Source organism: Vicugna pacos, chromosome 5, assembly GCF_048564905.1.
Source record: "Vicugna pacos chromosome 5, VicPac4, whole genome shotgun sequence".
In the NCBI taxonomy this organism is placed as follows: Eukaryota; Metazoa; Chordata; class Mammalia; order Artiodactyla; family Camelidae; genus Vicugna; species Vicugna pacos.
In genome coordinates this window covers 29221363-29238045 of record NC_132991.1, presented here as the reverse complement: position 1 = coordinate 29238045, position 16683 = coordinate 29221363, and the positions used below count along the sequence as shown (strand labels likewise).

The following is a 16683-nucleotide window of genomic DNA, read 5'->3' as shown; positions in this document are numbered from 1 at the left end:
AAGAAGAAAAATGAAAAATGAAAGCAGGATAAAATGTCTTCTTTTTTTTCTTCTTGAATTACGATATAAGACAGAGGTCCAAGGAAAGGATAAAGAAGAGTAGAAAATAAAAGTACTCTTTGGCTTAGAAGCAAGTATATAGAAACATATGAAAAAAGATCCCTTTTTGTTGTCCCCAGAAAACACATTAATTCGACATGTAGTCAGCCAGTAGTGTTCATCCTTTCTTTATGTTACATGATGGCTATGTAGGCCACTGCCCAATGAGGTAGGAACAAACTGTATTCATCTGTATTCCACCAGAGTACTATTCCCATACAAGGAGGTATGGGCATTCAAATTAGAGAATAAACACTGTATCAGAAGGCAGGCAGTAATTTCCTTAAAATGGTTTCGTATCAGTGAAATCACATATTATTAGAGAGATTTCAGGGATCTTTAAAACAGCCAGGATTGGCTCCCTTCAGGGACAAAGTGTTTGACTAGCTACTCTACACCAAAGTAAGGCAGTCCTGTGTCTTCCAAGAAATTTATACAAGTAAGATCAGAATTACACATCCTCTATATCTGCTAGCAAGATCAGACATCAGGCTGAGTGGGTAATTTTTACAAATATTTGGCATTGTTTCACATTCAGGCTATTTACAAGGCTGATCTCGAGTGGCTGAGGGGCATTGGGTGGGTGCCCATTGGCTCTGTGGAGGTCGAGAAGGTGAAGAGAGCTGGAGAAATCCTGAGTGAGAGGAAGTACCGCCAGCCTGCAGACCAGCTCAAGTTCACAAGCATTACAGACACCCCAGAGATTGTCCTGGCAAAGAATAACGCCCTGACAATGAGCAAGGTGAGTCTCCCACTGTTGCTGGTTGCCAGACCCAAAAGTTCCCCAGACTTGGCTCATCAAGTCAGAGTACCCTAGAGGGTTTCCAGAGAAAGGAGGTGGGGTGGGCCTGATGCTTATGCAGGCCTTCAGCCAAGCAGCTGCTTGACCCTTAGCTGGACCTGTGGGCTCTTCTCAACACTGTGTCCCCTCATTCTCAGTGTGTGTGAGGAAGCGTAGCCTAGGACAGTTTCTCTGGAATAATGCACACATTCTTCTGAGCAGTGGCCTTGGAAACATCCACAAATGCAATACTTCTCCTAGGCAAAGCAGCCTCTAGCCATCGGCATCTCTTTATCCATCCTGTAAAAAATATACAACCATTTTGCATTTTGTTCTGCAGTCTAGGAAACACAGCAGTGCCAGTGCACAACTCAGGTTAGCTGCTTGGTTTGCTCTCCCCCCTTAGGTTGTGGAAATCCACTTTGGAAAGTGAGTGCTATTGCTGCTTTCTGTTTTATTACACGAGAGAGATGATGACATCCTTCCTGCAGAGTTCCAGAGTCTGCTTATTGATACTGGTCTAATTTCTTTATCCAGTGGCTAGGCCCTTAATGTGCACATTTGAGAGTGACTCTAACTTTTCTGAATTCTCCTACACCTGCCTGGACGTCTTCCAAACATTCAGGGTTTGAGATTGAGTGCTCAGTGCAGAATATGAAATTGGCTCTCAGATAGCAAACTCTAGACTTTAGGGTTTTAAAACTCCAGAAATTCTACTCTGTACCACATCTGTCAACAGCAGCCACAGTGATAACAACAGGAAACACCAAAAACTTTGTTGAGTGCCTACTATGACCCAGGCACTTGCTATGTGTTATGGTTAATCTCCAAAAAATATTCAGTAAACTTATATACCAAAAAAGAGAGACAAGTATAAAGTTAAAAAATACTTAATAAAAAAGATGCAGAGATTGTCATACTAAGTAAAGTTAGCCAGACAGAGAAAGAGAAATATCATATGATATCACTTAGGGAATCAGCACTGAGGAATCTAAAATATGATACAGATGAATTTATTTACAAAACAGAGACAGATTCACAGAAAAAACAAACATGATGAGCAGGGCAGGGAAAGGGGAGGGTGGAGGGATAAATTGGAAGCTTGGGATTTGTAAACACTAATTACTATATATAAAATAGATAAACAAGTTTATACTGTATAGCATGGGGAACTATATTCAATATCTTGTAGTACCCTATAATGAAAAAAATCAAAAGGAATATATGTCTGTATTATGACTGAAACATTATGCTGCACATCACATATTGACACAACAGTGTAAATCGACTGTATTTCAATTAAAAAATTAACCAGGGGAAAAAGATGATTATCATGCTCCAAGAAATGAGGAATGTGAGGTGTTATGTACTTTTCTTAAGATCACAGAGATTGGACATAGTGGAGTTGGGTTTGACCTTGGGATTGACTCTGAAATCTAGGGATTTCTGCTACATCGTAGTTCTGTAGCCAAGCTTCAACCTTGGAGGTTTTCTGGGTGAGCTTGAGATTTCACTGGGTGAAAAGAAGTAATAATGGAGATCCTTAGGTTGCTTCATATTAGCTACGAAACTAACATACGGCTGTTGAAATATTGCCATGATTTACTCTCCCTAGTATGCTTTTGCTTTCCTCACCTCCAAAGAATTTTAAAAAGGCTATTTTACAGTTAAATGAGTTAAATTTGATAACAACTGTAATGTATTGGCTTTAACCAAGGGTTTTGCTTCACTTCCCCTGTAGCATTTATACACAGAAGCCTGGGATGCTGATAAAACCTCCATCCATGTGATGCCGGACACTCCAGAAATCCTGCTGGCCAAGAGCAATTCTGCCAATATCAGCCAAGTAAGAGATTTCCTGATTGTTGTTTCAGCCTTTAGTGAAAGAGTGATTAAAATACTTTTTCTGTCTTAGGCCAATTCTAGTAAGGATGTTAGTCTATTAACTTCCTATAACACTTTTCTGTTGTGTGTTATCCTCCACCTAGAAACTTTACACCAAGGGATGGGATGAATCAAAGATGAAGGACTATGATCTGAGAGAAGATGCTATTTCCATCAAAAGTGCCAAGGCCTCGAGGGACATCGCCAGTGATGTAAGTGCCCTCCTTCTAACCTCTGTGGTCTCACCTGCTGAGCAACCACAGTGCTGCCAGTGGGACACACTCTGTAATAGCTTCCCCATATGCCCCTCCAGTCTTGCTTGCTACCTTCTAAGACCTTTCCCTTTGTTGTCACAGAGAGGAAAAATACATTTTGAAACTGTAGTTAGAGTTGCTGCAGGAATGGGTTCCCAATGAACATATATGATCACATTACAGTTATGTTTATGATAGCATAAAATGTTAGTTTAAAATTGTTCAGAAATATCAAAATGTTTGCAATGTGAAATTCTTGTCCATTTGCTTGTGGGTTTCCATGTCATCTGCAGCTGTCAGCATGCATATGGTCTTAAAACCAGGCTTCTCAACCTATGTTTCTGGTGTTTTAGTACAAGTACAAAGAAGCATATGAGAAACAGAAGGGCCATCACATTGGAGCCCGGAGCATTGAAGATGACCCCAAGATTATGTGCGCCATACACGCAGGGAAGATTCAAAGTGAAAGGGAGTACAAGAAGGAATTCCAGAAATGGAAGACCAAGTTCACTAGCCCAGTGGACATGCTGGGCATCTTGCTGGCCAAGAAATGTCAGACTCTGGTCAGTGACATTGATTACCGAAATTACCTGCATCACTGGATATGCTTACCTGATCAAAACGACGTTATCCAAGCAAGGAAGGCCTATGACCTGCAGAGTGATGTATGTAATGTGAACTTTAGGAAAGATGGAATGGGAGGGCAGAGATTTATTAGTTGTCCAATGAGTGCCTCTGTGAACTGACCCATGGGTTGCTCACTGCACAGTCTCAGGGGGTGCCATTCACAGTGTTTAAAACAAAACCCATATTTGGAAGTTATGGGAATCAAAGAACATAGATGAGAAACTCTATTTAGATCATGTCCTTTATTCCATGGCCTAGATTTCAGACTATTTTCTTCATGTTCTTTGTATTGTCTGGCAGTGAAAATATATTTCAGATAAATTATCTGAATGTCTTTAAAATAACTGCCACTATTGTATTATATCCAAAACACTAAACAGTTTCCTTGGGTCAGTTATTATATGGTGAAAGTAGAATGAGACATGACAAAATGTCCTTTAAAATTATTTCAGTTCTAGGAGGAGGGTGTAGCTCAAGTGGTAGAGCACATGCTTAGCATGCACAAGGTCCTGGGTTCAATCCCCAATACCTCTTCTAAATATAAATAACTAGACCTAATTACTTCCCCCCAACCAAAAAATAATAATAATAAAATAAAATTATTTCAGTTCTATAATTTTTTTCATATATTAAATAATTATCACGAAATTTAGCATAATTACTATTTTATTCCTATTCATAGCTGGCATAAAAAATTAGGTTTTTCTAATTGACTCTGTCATGGATATCAACAGCTCCCCTCTGCCAAGTCATGTAAAATCTCAGTTCCTACTCATTTTGGGACCACCAATTCCTGCACTTACCAACCTGAGAACTTAACTTTTCACTTAAGGGATGGTCTCTCTAGCATTTGGAACAATATCTCTGTCTAACATCTTTGTAGAATGTATACAAAGCAGACCTGGATTGGCTGCGTGGCATTGGCTGGATGCCAGAAGGCTCAGTAGAAATGAACAGAGTGAAGGTTGCTCAAGACCTAGTGAATGAACGACTGTACAGGACACGCCCGGAAGCCTTGAAATTCACTTCCATTGTCGACACACCCGACGTTGTCCTGGCAAAAGCCAATTCTCTGCAAATGAGTGAGGTAAGAACCATCCTACCACCAGGCTTTCCTTTCACAGGACTGTCTTTTCAGAAGATGCCACTCAGACTGAGCAAGTGGGTTGTTTCTCTCCAAAGACGTAAAGTGATGGGAGCAACTCTAAGACTTGGCTAGTTCCATGAAGGTACACACAAAGTAGAACTCTGGCAGATGCCTGCCTCACACACAGACTTGGAAGCACTAAAATGAAAAATAACACTCCATTAGAATTCAGGGAAACCAATACTTAGTACAAAATCTGTGGCATAATGCTACATATTAAGTGGTATAATACTGTATTAGTCACGTTCTCCAGAGAAGCAGAGCTAATAGTTTGTGCATGAGAGAGAGATTTATTTTATGAAATTGATTCACATGATTGTGGAGGCTGGCAAGTCCAAAAATTTTCAGGGTAGACCAGCAGACTGCAGACCCAGGAACGAGCTATGGTTCACACCCAAGTCTGTCTGCTGGCAGGATTACTCATTGTTCAGGGGAGGTCATTCTTTTTTCTCTTAAGGCCTTCATCTGATTGGATGAAGCCCACCCACATTACACAGGGTAATCTACCCAAAGTCTACTGATACAATGTTAGTCTGATAGAAAAAATACTTTCACAGAAACATTTAGAATAATGTTTGACCAGATATCTGGGTACCATGGCCTCGCCAAAATGACACATAAAACTAACCATCACAAACATATATCAAAACATTTTTCCAGATTAAATAGTCACTAAGGCTTAATGTTTCAGATATCCTTCTCTGTCACTGTACTAAAATAATATTTTCCTTCCCTCCACAGAAACTATATCAGGAAGCCTGGAATAAAGATAAAGCCAACATAACCATCCCTTCTGACACTCCAGTCATGCTGCAGGCCCATATCAATGCCTTGCAAATCAGCAATGTAAGAGGCATAAATATGAAGTATAAATGTCTTTATGGGACAGTATCTGTCAGCTTGTGGAATGTGTTATAATGGACAAATTACCTGCCTTAGAGATGTTTACAGCTTTTGGTGCTAGATACTTTCTCTTCAGTTACCATTCCCAGGGCAATATGAATGAGAATTCTCTTTCGAATATTAGTTTAGATACATGTCTGGGTCCCTGGACTGCAAGATTTGGGGTATCTGAATCTCTTTGGCGTGCTTGTTTCAACCTTGAAATCATTGTGCTATATCCAATTGTCTACAGCTCAGTTTCATTGTATACCAATCGAGGATAATGAAATCCTTACTTAAGTGCCTCTTACGCTAGGAAGTATAAGAGGTAACGGTCTTTATGTCTCTATAGGGTTTTGGTTGATCCAGGACTTTCTTATTTGACATTTCAAGGCTGTAAGAAAAGCCAAAACTTAATTATATACAAAGTGCGGGATAGGTATGGTATCTACAACACATCCCTTTGGCAGAGACCTCAGAAAAGTCAAAGGGCAGCATCAGGAGAAAGACATATCAGGTCTCATATGGTTCCCTGATGAAGGCTTTCTCGGATCACACTTGATTCTTTGCTCCCCTGTACTGTGTAGAGGGATATTCTCAGACTGTACTATACTGTGATAAGTGTAAATAGTCCAACAATCACAGATTTAGATGTTTAGCTTTAAATTTTTAGTCGGAAGTATCCTGCACTCCACAAAGCAAATACGCAATAAACAAAAGAACTCAGAGTGACTGTTTTTTTCTTCTGCTGCCTTCCTTTACATTATGCCTTATGATTTGTATTATGACTGCTTGGGGTATGGCCACTGATTTTCAATTCTTGTAAGCAAACCTGTGTTTTCCCTCACTAGAAACTCTACCAGAAAGCCTGGGATGAGGCCAAGCAGAAAGGTTATGACTTAAGAGCCGATGCCATTGAAATCAAGCACGCCAAAGCCTCCAGAGAAATTGCCAGCGAGGTACGGCTCCTTCTGTTTCCTTGTGAATTTTCTCCTCTCTACAGCAAATTGGGAGAGTATTTTTCAGGAATTCTGGTTTGTTTGTTTTTTTTAATCTATGCAAACAGTTGCATTTTATCTTGGGCTAAAGACTTTATTTAAAAACATTAAAATGGGATGGAAAACACTAAGGTAAGCATAGATGAGGTATACGTGTAAACAGTTTCTAAGTGGAAGTAAAATCTCATGAAGAGTCCATACAAAATTCTTGGAAAAATTCAGGAACCAATACAATGTGATTTTTATCCCCCAAATCTTTATGACAGTCTCCATAAATATAAGTCACAGATGAAAGTTTTATATAAGGCTTAAGACTGAAATCACACTTTATATGCACGATTTTAAGCTGGAGGCATATGCATAATGCTCTGAATAACCTTCTGAAGTTCATTTAACAGTAATTTAAAAACTTACCAGCAGTCAAAATAATTATCCTACCAAGGCCCTCCAGCACCAAATCTTTAAGTTACCATTGTTCCTTCAAATTCTTCTCTATCTCCTATATCCAGCTTTCTCTTCCTTCTTATTTCTCATTTTTATCTCTAAAAACTATAGCTGATCCACAGTATCTCCCTTATTCCCAGTTCTTTCTCCCTTTTGTCCAAACTCTCCTATGTTACCGAAATATGGGAAAGAAACAGAAACTGTCTTAATCTGGTCCTAAGGCGCTTAGGACGAGAATGGACAAGATGGAGGCCTTTTACTATCATTTTCTGATTCAAACCAACAACATCGTTTTCCACTCCTGAAACATGCACCTACTATGTCTCCAAAACCACACATATGACTTTTTCCTGCCTGAGGTACCTTCAGTACTATTGGAGACCATCTGACCTAACTTCCACTTGCCAGGCAACTTGGGGACAATGGTTACCCTCATTGTGCCTCACTTTTCCCTTTTGAAATGTGTAATAGTACTAGTATCCAACTCATAGAGATGCTGTGAGGATTAAACAAGGTTATAACTGCCACTATTTAACTATTTTAACTAAAAAATACAGCAATTTCATATAGATCAGCCTAATACATTTGAAGCACTCATAATAGTGTCTGACATGTAGTGATTGCTCAGTAAATGTTAGCTATTTTTTAAAATTACTCTTATTCACCACACTATTTCCCTCTGATTTACCCATGTCCTCTGTGGAACTATTTAAATGGCCCTATCTAATTTCCTTAAAGTGAACTGATAATGATGAGTCAATGATAAGCCAATTTACATTAAGGCTAAAAAAAATATTCTGAAAAAGTTTAATGAGAAGTCCTCTTCATACGTTATTTTCATACGTCTTATAATCTGCTTCTTACCCACTTTAGTACAAATATAAAGAAGGTTACCGTAAGCAACTGGGCCACCATGTGGGTTTCCGCACCCTGCAAGATGACCCCAAATTGGTATGGTCTATACATGCTGCCAAGATCCAGAGTGACAGAGAATACAAGAAAGCTTATGAGAAGTCTAAAGGAATTCACAATACACCATTGGACATGATGTCCATTGTTCAAGCCAAGAAATGCCAGGTCCTGGTCAGCGACATTGATTATCGCAATTACCTGCACCAGTGGACGTGTCTGCCAGATCAGAATGATGTGATCCAGGCAAAGAAAGCCTACGAACTGCAGAGCGATGTGCGTATCCTGCCTCCAGACTCCGGGGGAGATGTGTGTCTGTGTGTTTCCCTGCAGTGTATTCCCTTGGGATGTAATTTAAACAGTAATCTTAATAGAATCTAACATATTCTGTAGATTTCTGTGGAGTTTTTCTGAACATTTTCCATTTTAGAGGGGATTCCTTCTTATGTGGCAAGGCCTTATTTATCAAGAAGAAAATCACTCTCTAATTCTATGTAATTAGGTAGAAAATTTCAATCCCAGTTGTCCTGATCCATTAACATTTGCATGATAAGATCTCTTAATGTTAGAAATAGATATTAGCATAAGGAAATATTGGATCTCAAGTTTATCTGACACATAGAGGAAAATGTATGTATATTTTTATACTATATTTAGAGAGAGAATGAGGAAAGGTGTCTATAGATATAGGTATGTATTTTTTTCCCATTACACATGTATCTAAGGACATTTTTCTCCCACATTCCTGCAGATATTATTTTCCATGGTGTACAAAAGGCATATTTCAAGTAGTGAGCACAGAAGCTCAAACTTGCATGAAAACAAAATTGTGTGTCATTGCTTTCTGTCATCCCACAAGTGCCACTTGTCAGCCCATCTCCAATTCCCATAGGATACTGTGAACTTCTCCCAGAGACATGTGCCAGGAATGTACTGCCCAAATATTACCGATTAACGTTGATCCTTGAGTTTCATGGGGTTGACCGCCCAGATGATCTGAGTAGAGGCAGTGTGTGGTTTGCTGGCATCATGCTCTCGTAGGTGAATTTAACTCTTCTGCGCTCTGTGGTCCTCTCCTTCTTGTAGAACGTGTACAAATCAGACCTGGAATGGCTGAAGGGTATTGGATGGTTGCCGGAGGGTTCTGTGGAAGTGATGAGAGTGAAGAATGCTCAGAATCTCCTGAATGAAAGGTTGTATCGCACAAGGCCTGAGGCCCTCAAACACACCAGCATTGTTGATACCCCTGAAGTCGTCCTGGCAAAGATCAACTCTGTGCAGATCAGTGAGGTAAGTCAGTTCATGAGATGTTCAGACAAGTTGTAGAGGTCTCAGTAAAGATTCTATCTGTGAACCTTAAACTGCTAATACCAGGATTAGAATCTTGAATGTGCATATACCCAGATAGAATTTCATATAGCCAATCAATGAATAGTATACACATTTCATTTGCCTAGATAACCCTTTGGTCAAAGTATGGTAGGCATCTTCATGTCTCAGACTCTGATACCCATTTTGAACACATTTTGAGACTGCCTATAACACAGATCCACCAGTTAATGCCATGATCACAAAACTGCCATATTTTTATTGCTACTCAATCATGAAATAAGTGGAAAAGTGCAGAGGCAGTGCTCATATTAGACATTATGATAATTATTTGGACCGAGAAAGCCAAGACTTGGTTAGCAATGTGGATCATTCATAGTTACCTACAATGCAGGCTTACCTGTCAGGTAATTATATGTGAGTAAATAGAAAAGGATCAATTTACTACCATGTTTCTGTCGCATTTTACGTTTATACTTTATCACACATGAATATATTCTTCTTGAAGTCACTTTTGACACCTTCTAAATAGAAACACAGATGAAAACAAATGCGATCACATATACATCTGAGCACATCCAAAGAGAACCTTTCATTGTACCTATAATTTTATGCATATGGTAATTGGCTTATTTACTCCTTAACCACTCTCTGTTTTTCATTTTTACCAGCCATTGTATCGTGACGCCTGGGAAAAGGAGAAGGCTAACGTGAACGTGCCAGCTGACACCCCGCTGATGCTGCAGTCCAAAATCAACGCAGTGCAGATCAGCAACGTAAGACACCGCCCCGCCCCTCGCTCCACACAGTGTTCTCTGCCTCCCGTCTGTGAGCTCCAGAGAGCAGTTAGCAAAAGGCATTTCCCTAACTTTCCTTTTATTTCTGGTCTTCAGAGATAAATGCCATGTGTGTGTGCACAAGCACACCTGAGTGTGTGTTTATACTGTAGAAACGTGTGTCCTCATCTTTATTGGACGGAAAAATGCACTGGTGAAAACCATGTGTAGCAATGGTGAAAATGCATGTATATTAATATTTAGTCCTCTTTTTAGTGGCCCATCATTGATTTTTTCCTTTTAAAAGCCAAACAATATATGTAATTTTTGTCATATTCATGTGCTTTACTGTTTTTTAAATTCCTTTCTTTAAAAAAAAAGATATTGAAAGAGAACTTTATTAAATGTCATTAAAAATCTACTGGAACTATGTTCGATACAAAACCAAGCCATTTTACAACTCTTAAGGAGAGATTGATTTTCAGTATAACTGCTGCCATGTATTCTTGAACTTACCAGTAATGCTGACTCAGTAGCTCCCTCTTCAGATTGACTGTGGCATTGCAATCTCCATTTGCAGAAGCAGTATCAGAAAGCTTGGGAAGACGTCAAGATGACTGGTTATGACCTGAAAGCAGATGCCATTGGGTTCAAGCATGCCAAGGCTTCCAGGGACATTGCCAGTGATGTGAGAGTGCCTCCTTGCTCCTCCTTAACAAACATTAACTCATAGACACACAGAGAGTGAATACTGTACTAATCTCTAACTTAATTCCCCAAGAATTTTATTTAAGTAGAATGAAGGTCACCGTTATTCGTGTCTTGCTTTACAATCCAAAATTCAAGAACAACTTTCACAGCAATTTGAGGACCTTCCTACTTCTCTGCTTGGTTCTGCTGTTTATGTGATTAAGCGCAGATTTTGATTTTCTTTTCAGTCTCTTCTCAATATAAGTTAATTTATAAGCACTTACAGAGATTTAGTGGGTGCAAAGAATTCTATTGTTTCTTAAAGTGCTGCATGCAAAGCTGCTTCCTGTGATAATTTTATGCAGTCCATGAACAAACATTTTTAAAAATAGCTATATTCATTTTAATATGTGCTAGAGAAATATTGATTTTTTCCCACTTAAATAGAACTATAAATTTTAAAATAAAAATTTTAAGTAACCTTACACTTTAAAATATATTTATTTAAACAAAGAATCACATTGACAAAGTAAAGTATAAAGTACAGGTGGGACTTTGTGGCAAAACATGTGAGAATAGCAAACAGTGACTGAAGCTTGGGAAATAGTGGATATGCCTGTATTGGGGGATAATTTAGAAGCATAGTTCTCGTCTTTGAGGTCTTCACAATGTCTTCATGCATATAGACTCAGAAGACAAGCCAGTATATCAAGAAGTACAAAATTATAATGTGAATTAAAAGAAAAACAGTGCCCCCAAAAGGGTAACGTAAGGAAAAACTGAGGCTATTTGAGTAGGCTGTCTAGAAAAGTGAGTTTGGAGAACAACTCTTCTTTCTTCTGTTCACATCCACCAGTATCTATACAAAACCACCTACGAGAAACAGAAAGGTCATTATATTGGATGTCGCACTGCCAAGGAAGACCCTAAACTGGTCTGGGCGGCCAAAGTGATGAAGATGCAGAATGATAGGCTGTACAAAAAGGCGTACAATGACCACAAGGCCAAGATCACCATCCCAGTCGACATGGTGTCCATCAATGCTGCCAAAGAGGGCCAGGCATTAGCAAGCGACGTGGACTATCGGCATTACCTACACCACTGGTCTTGCTTTCCTGACCAGAACGATGTGATCCAAGCCAGGAAAGCCTATGACCTGCAGAGTGATGTAAGTTGTTGCTCATGCAGGAGGTATCAACGGACGTGCCTGAGGGGTGAGCTCTTCCTCAGGAAGAAGGTCTTCCACAGCTTTGCCCCTCACTCCCTCTGGTGTTCGGGAAAATGCACCTCTCTCTGCAAGAGCACTTCCCTTTAGTGTTTTACCAAGTGTACTCATCGCGTACCTTACTTCTAGGCTTATTCAGAAAGTTTGCATTTTCATTATTAGTGGTGCTACCAGAATTTTTCTTAGATTTGTTAATGGGTGCACTGTTTGTGGTTTATTAAACACAAGCATTTTCTTGGTTCTTCAGTTGAAGAATGACAGGGGCTGTCTTGCTTGAAATTAATTTCAGAGGTTAGCAGCATACTCCAAACTCACTTGTTTCCCTTAAACTTGAGATTCTTCACAACTTGATGTTTCATTCATTTACCTAAAGTATTTTTAGATTTGCTCGTATTTTCTGCCCATTCAGTCTTTTGGAAATGATGAGTTCCATCAGGATGTTTGTTTCTTGTATACAATTAATACTTTCTTTTAATTATCTGAACTTGGTTCCCTTAAGCTTCAAGAGATGCTTTCTAATAATGAATGAGTTTGTTATAGAAAAGTATATCCAACATTTGAAATGAGCTGCCAACTGGTGGACTTAGGCCAGTTTCTAGAAAAATGCAGTCTCTTCATTGACCTGAACCACATTAGTTTGTTGAGGAATGCATATCAATCAAGCTCTCAAAGAATGAGGAAAGGGACTTCAAAATCTGTATGTAATCCTCTTTAAGAATTCCTTCTTCTGAATTTTGGGTCTCCATCATACTTTACACACTAAAACCAACAACATTCATCATTAATGTAGAAATTTCCTACATTTTTACTCCTCTTAGTCCCTTTTTAGTTTGATATTTGTAGCCTGTTAAACAGTTATTAAAGTACCCCTTCTGAAGAACACTACAGCTTTTTAAGTGAAATTAGTAATGGCGTTTCACATAGAATAATTTTATCTAGTTAACCACTTGCCTATATCTGAGAAAACAGGTCTAGATGGACAAGAAAATGCTAATCCCGATTCGGAGTGAAATGCTGTCTTAGAAAAAGAAAACCCGGTTGAGATCAAAATTGTGGAGCTAGGGATTGAGTTCTTAACTATCCCTTTAAAAATATGGAGCCCACCATGTGCCAGGGATTGTGCTAAGCACTGAAGGTACAATGGTGAATAAAGAAGAAACACAACAAAGTTCCTGACTTTAGGAATTTCACATTGATAACAAAGAAACAGATCAGTATATCTCTAGTAATACTAGAGAATATCAGTAAAAAAAAAAAAAATGGGATGACTGAGAAAGTGAGGTGGGGAAAGCTTATATGGAGAAATCGGACTTAGGGATATAAGGGAAAGTAGGAGTTGGTTCTGGAGGAGGACACAGGGGGCATTCCTGCAGAATGACCAACATATGCAAAGCAGGTTGTATGCAAACCACAAACTGAAAGACCAGCGTGGGCAGGATGCACAGGTTAAAGGAAGGCAGGTGTAAGAGGAGGCTGAAAGAGTATGTAGGGGCTGATGCTGGACCATCATCACCTTCTAATCTATGTTAAGATTTTGATCTTTACCGTAAGATCACTGGGAAGCCATAGGATGGGGGGATGTTGTGACTTCAGATCTGAGTGGTGAATTTTATAAAGATCGTTCTGGTTGCTGTGTGGATAGCTTCCTGGAGAGCCTATTATTATTGCTTTAAAAGTCCACATCAGCTAGTGTGAGGATTACCAAATATTCAGAAGTCTTCCACGCATCCCCTAAGCAGAGCACTCCTTCTGCATCACTCTGCTTTCTAGAATGTGCATCAAGACCCCAACATAGACCCCCTCCACCCTGCCACAGAAAACAGAGCAGAACAAGACATGGCTGTACATATGAGGAACTGTGTGCGTCAGGCCTATGCTCAGCTTTATTATTGTTTGTGGAAGATAAAATGTAACATGAAAAACTGCTTCCTTACTTTACCACAATTTAAGAAAACTCTACCTCTACCTAACTTTGTTTTCCTTCCCAGGCCATCTACAAGGCTGACTTGGAATGGTTGCGTGGCATTGGCTGGATGCCCGAAGGGTCTCCTGAAGTATTGAGAGTCAAAAATGCCCAGAAGATCCTACTAGACAGCGTCTATCGGACACCTGTGGTGAAACTCAAGTACACAAGCATCGTTGATACACCTGATGTTGTCCTTGCTAAGTCAAATGCTGAAAATATTAGTATTGTGAGTCACATTTTTCTTCTGTATAAAATTAAGTTAGTGTTATAAAGAAATGACAAATAAGCTGGTAATTTATTTGTAAGATAATAATATTGATGATAGCAAAGATTTTAATAAGTAATATTGACAGGGTTGTTCTGTTGTTGTTTGTTAACTTTAAACAAAAACTCAGAGTAGTAATAAAAGGTATTAATACAGATTTCATATCAAATTTGAGTAACTTACATGAGAAATTCTGGAAATTTTTACCTTAATATGAAAAGATTCTGGATCAGAAAAGTTGAGAGCTGTGCATTGCCACAGGCAATTTGTAATTGTGTTATTATTGGTTCTTTCCATAGCCAAAGTACAGAGAACTTTGGGACAAGGATAAAACTTCCATCCACATAATGCCAGATACTCCAGAAATCAATCTCGCTAGAGCCAATGCTCTTCATGTGAGCAATGTAAGTACCGCAACAGACTTCCTTTTTGCTTGGAGAATCACCCATTTGGTACGAAGAGATCACTAGGGAATGCTTCATAGCCTTGGAAGAGAAGATTGAGTGGGTAAGGAAGAGCCCTTGACCAGGAGTGAGGAGGGGGGCAGATCCTAGGCTCTGAGTCACTGGTGAGGCAACATCAACATGACAAAAGAGAGAAGGGAGTAAGGACAAGAAAGATGAAAGAGGAATGAGGAGACACACAAACAAGAAGGGGAACTGACAGATTCAGACAAACACAAAATAATTAGGAGAATTCGTTGCAAAATTTTATATGAATTAATAAACCCAGATATATAGGGGATTTTTAAGGAAATTATAAATTACTAAAATTGACTCCAGAAAATGAATAAAAACATATTGCAAGAAATTAAGAGGGTTATTAAAGACTCTCCTTCTCCCTTTCCAATGTCAGGCTCACCCAGATGATTTTATAGGGGAGTTCTCTCCGAACTTGAAGAAATAAGCTACCACAGAGCCCAATGAAAGAAGGAAAGCTGTCACAGTTACCAAAACGTGTTGAAGATAGTTCCACAAATGAAAACTGTAGACCAATGATAATGGGGGAATCTTAAATGCAGCATTATGGTAGTACATGAATGTAAGATGCAAACAACTAGGGTTCATTCAGGAATGTCAAGAGGGTTCCCTATTTAGAAACTTAATAATGTAATAGAACAAAAGAGAAAAGTTATATGCTCATTTTATTAGATTTGAAAAGATATGTGACCAAATTCAATATTCATTCTTACTTTTAAAAATAAAATATTAGCAAAATAAGGATAAATTAATATTTTCTTGACAGGACTAAAAGTAAACCTTAAATCAAAGGCTAGGCTCATCCTCGGTAAGTAAGCTTCTCATTCACGTCAGGAACAAAACAAGGATGCCCACTAACATTACCATTATTTAACATTTTCTGAAAGTACTAGCTAAGTGAGAAGCTTCTTATTCAAGCCAAAATAATTATGTAAGAGTATGAATAACAGATAATTTTGCCTTTTTCTTTCCAGTATTTATCATTATATGCAGAATAAATCATTATATTCCTGGGAAAAGGAAGAGAAGCAATTTAAAGCCTATTAGATAAAATAAGAGAATTTAGTTATGTGGCTAGCTACACAGTTTAAGAAATTCAAGAAAGGTACCACTTTCATGGGTCACGGAGATTTTGTCTGTATGTAGAATAAGGATGACCTTCGGGGAAGGATGCTACCTTAATGCAGTTCACCATGACTTGGAACTCTGCATCTTTCAAAAAATAATAAATCTTTAGACGAGAAAGAACCTGCCAAGCAAAGATTCCTCATTTGTGTGCCAAACCACACCATCAACTCTATTGTAATGAGCCACTTGGGAGCTAATTTTTTCCCAGAGTTGAGAAGAAAACAGTAATTTAGGGCACTGATACATTTTTTTGGACCAGAATCAGTATATGGTGCAATGCGCTCTTATTGCCCCGTGACTGGATGGAGACCAGCCAGCTCTTCATTGCAGCATCCTTAGCCTCTTCCTTCCGATCCATAGGCATCTTTGGCAAGAGTCCTGAAAAGTCTCATGTGCTCTCTTTTACATGATAAATTTCTCAGCTGGAAATACCAGAACCCTACCATTGATATCATGATGAAAGCAAGATTAGTATTTGAAAGTATGCCAAAAGTAAAGTTATTAAATTTAGGTATTTAGATATTAATGAGAATGGCTTCTATTTTGGAAGAAATCAAACATCCCATTTGAACGGTAACCTAAATGTACAATTTCTTTACACATGGTGTTGCCGGTATATAATCTTGATAAAGTCCACTATGTTAAATTATTTCCATCATGTAGAAAGTAAAACTTTTCCAGGGTATCTGTATATGATTTTATGGGTAACCAAGCAAATTCATGTTAAATTGACTCGTTTAATCTTCATAATAATCCCATGAGTAAGATAGTGTTATTTTTATCATATGGGAAAGTTGAAA

General features: G+C 38.7%; 1 protein-coding gene across 1 annotated transcript in view; it reads left to right on the top strand.

Annotated features, from left to right (window-relative positions):
• NEB (nebulin) overlaps positions 1–16683 on the top strand; it is a 204039-nt gene that overhangs the window by 101062 nt on the left and 86294 nt on the right. The window contains exons 74-79 of the mRNA XM_072960953.1: positions 638–841; positions 2622–2726; positions 2869–2976; positions 3372–3683; positions 14034–14237; positions 14576–14680. Coding sequence (XP_072817054.1) covers positions 638–841; positions 2622–2726; positions 2869–2976; positions 3372–3683; positions 14034–14237; positions 14576–14680 — 1038 coding nt within the window. The remainder of the gene's footprint in view (positions 1–637; positions 842–2621; positions 2727–2868; positions 2977–3371; positions 3684–14033; positions 14238–14575; positions 14681–16683) is intronic.